Genomic DNA, 1,921 nt, shown 5'->3' on the forward strand with positions numbered 1-1,921 from the left:
TTTATTTTGTGACCCAGAAAGATTAATAAGAGTAATATTAAAACTAACAGCTGCCGCCATTGTTGGAAACTGAGCTGGGCCGCGCTATGAATTCTGGGACAGTTTCTTCTTCTTTGGGATTTAATCGCAGCTGGCATCCTTGTACATGCAGTGCTGCCATCTTCTGTTTCAGTCCGTTATTACACTCTTAAATCCTACTACATATTCCTGCGTCTTTTGGGATCTTACAAAGCTTCAAACGAAGCGTCGACGATTTTGACATTCGACTAATCGTGGCAGCCCTACTGATATCTGAGCACTGACGCTGCTTCACGTCGTGTAATGTCAGTGACCTCGCACGTGTTTCAGCTCAGTGCGTCGATCCCGTTTCCTCAAGTTTAGCTTCATGTTTTTGGACAGAAGCATGAAAAAAATGTTACTTAGCCCCAAATCGAGGCTGGGAGGAGAAAATGTTCCGCCTGTGTGTTCCAGCCCTGTCACCAGGTTCAAAGCCGACCTGAAACAATATATCAGTCAGACTGTCTCAGCAGGACAACTGCACAGAGCAGCAAGAAGCTGTGCGTAAACTGCCCGCTGGTGCTCCACAGGTCACACTGGTCTGAGTCCAGCTGTTACTGTCACAGAGGGCAGGGACTGAGCACTGACCTCAGGACAGAGCCTCTGTTTTTACTCGAGAACAAAGACGTCAGAGGTGCTTTGTAAAAAACATCCTCAGCATGTTTCATCTGAGCTGCAGCTCCAGATGTTTCACTGAGGTCAGTTTAGCAGCTGTCTGAGGTTTGTTCCTCAAAATATGAAAGACCCTGAATCAGACGTCAGGATGGCAGCACACACTCAGACCTGCACACATGGGGCAGCATTACATCTACTCTATCTACACACAGGCCCCGCTTTAAAGTAATAAACTGCTGTCAGTACAAAAGCAATGACAGGCTGTGATTAGCGCCCCCATGAGGCTGAAATGTTTAGAAAGAGAAAACAGGTGGATGAAAAGGGAGTTCAGTCCAGGAGGGCACGACACACACAGTTACTACAGACCAACAGTCGCACAGACGGACAGAAATGCTTACAGACTCAGGAGAAGGCAGACGCTCGTCTGAGGCTGGTGTTCTGGTGGTGGTCTGTAGGGGGCGCTGGTGGTGGTCTGTAGGGGGGGTTTGGTGGTGGTCTGTGGGGGCGCCGGTGGTGGTCTGTGGGGGCGCCGGTGGTGGTCTGCAGATGCTGTCAGCCGAGCGTCCATGGGGACATCCTGCTTTGCTATGTGAGGTAGATTGAGCCTTTTGAGTGGCTCCTTTGCATGTGTGCGGGTTCTCTGATTGGCTGAGCCTGAAGTGAGACTGCAGGCAGGACGAGTGCTCAAAGAGACGCTCCTCCAACTTCATCACACCTCCTCCCCTAACGTCCCAGAATCAGTTTAAAGTCAAATGATCCCGTTCTGTCATCACTGCTTCTTCAGCTTATCGCTGTGCTGACGTGGAGTTTCGTATCGGAGACCAGCGCCGACACGCAGGTCATCAGAAACGCTCCTGGTGTTTCTGTTTCGGAGCACAGAAGCTCGGAGATCCTCACAAACCCCACGGAGTCCGAGTTTGAAACTGTCTCACTGTGTTCACCAGATTATATCTGATCACGTTAATCAATGATGACATCCTGAAGGTTTCAGCCCCGAGGCTTCATATTGCAAGGTTGACTCTACAATAATACAATCATGTGACCCCGTATGAGCAAGCACTTTGGCGACCGTAGGAAGGAAGAACTCCCTTTTAACTTCCATGTTTTCCCCGCTTCAGTGACGCCGTTTGACCCCGAGTCTGTGAGCTTGTGTATTTGAGAATAGCAGCTGTGCAGCGTTCGGCTGCTGCAGGAAGTCACCCGTGTTACTGCTCCTCCTCATCTCCTCTCCTCCCCTGCTCCTCTTCAT

The 1,921-nt window shown here is 50.1% G+C and overlaps 1 protein-coding gene across 1 annotated transcript in view; it reads left to right on the forward strand.

The window, feature by feature from the left end:
• The window catches only part of ogdha (oxoglutarate dehydrogenase a), a 27,776-nt gene that overhangs the window by 14,801 nt on the left and 11,054 nt on the right, over window positions 1-1,921 (forward strand). Inside the window, exons 6-7 of the mRNA XM_013914923.1 lie at window positions 1,128-1,261; window positions 1,457-1,587. Coding sequence (XP_013770377.1) covers window positions 1,128-1,261; window positions 1,457-1,587 — 265 coding nt within the window. The remainder of the gene's footprint in view (window positions 1-1,127; window positions 1,262-1,456; window positions 1,588-1,921) is intronic.

The sequence above is a fragment of the Pundamilia nyererei genome, unplaced genomic scaffold, assembly GCF_000239375.1.
Source record: "Pundamilia nyererei isolate P.nyererei 1_Seehausen unplaced genomic scaffold, PunNye1.0 scaffold00238, whole genome shotgun sequence".
NCBI lineage: Eukaryota > Metazoa > Chordata > Actinopteri > Cichliformes > Cichlidae > Pundamilia > Pundamilia nyererei.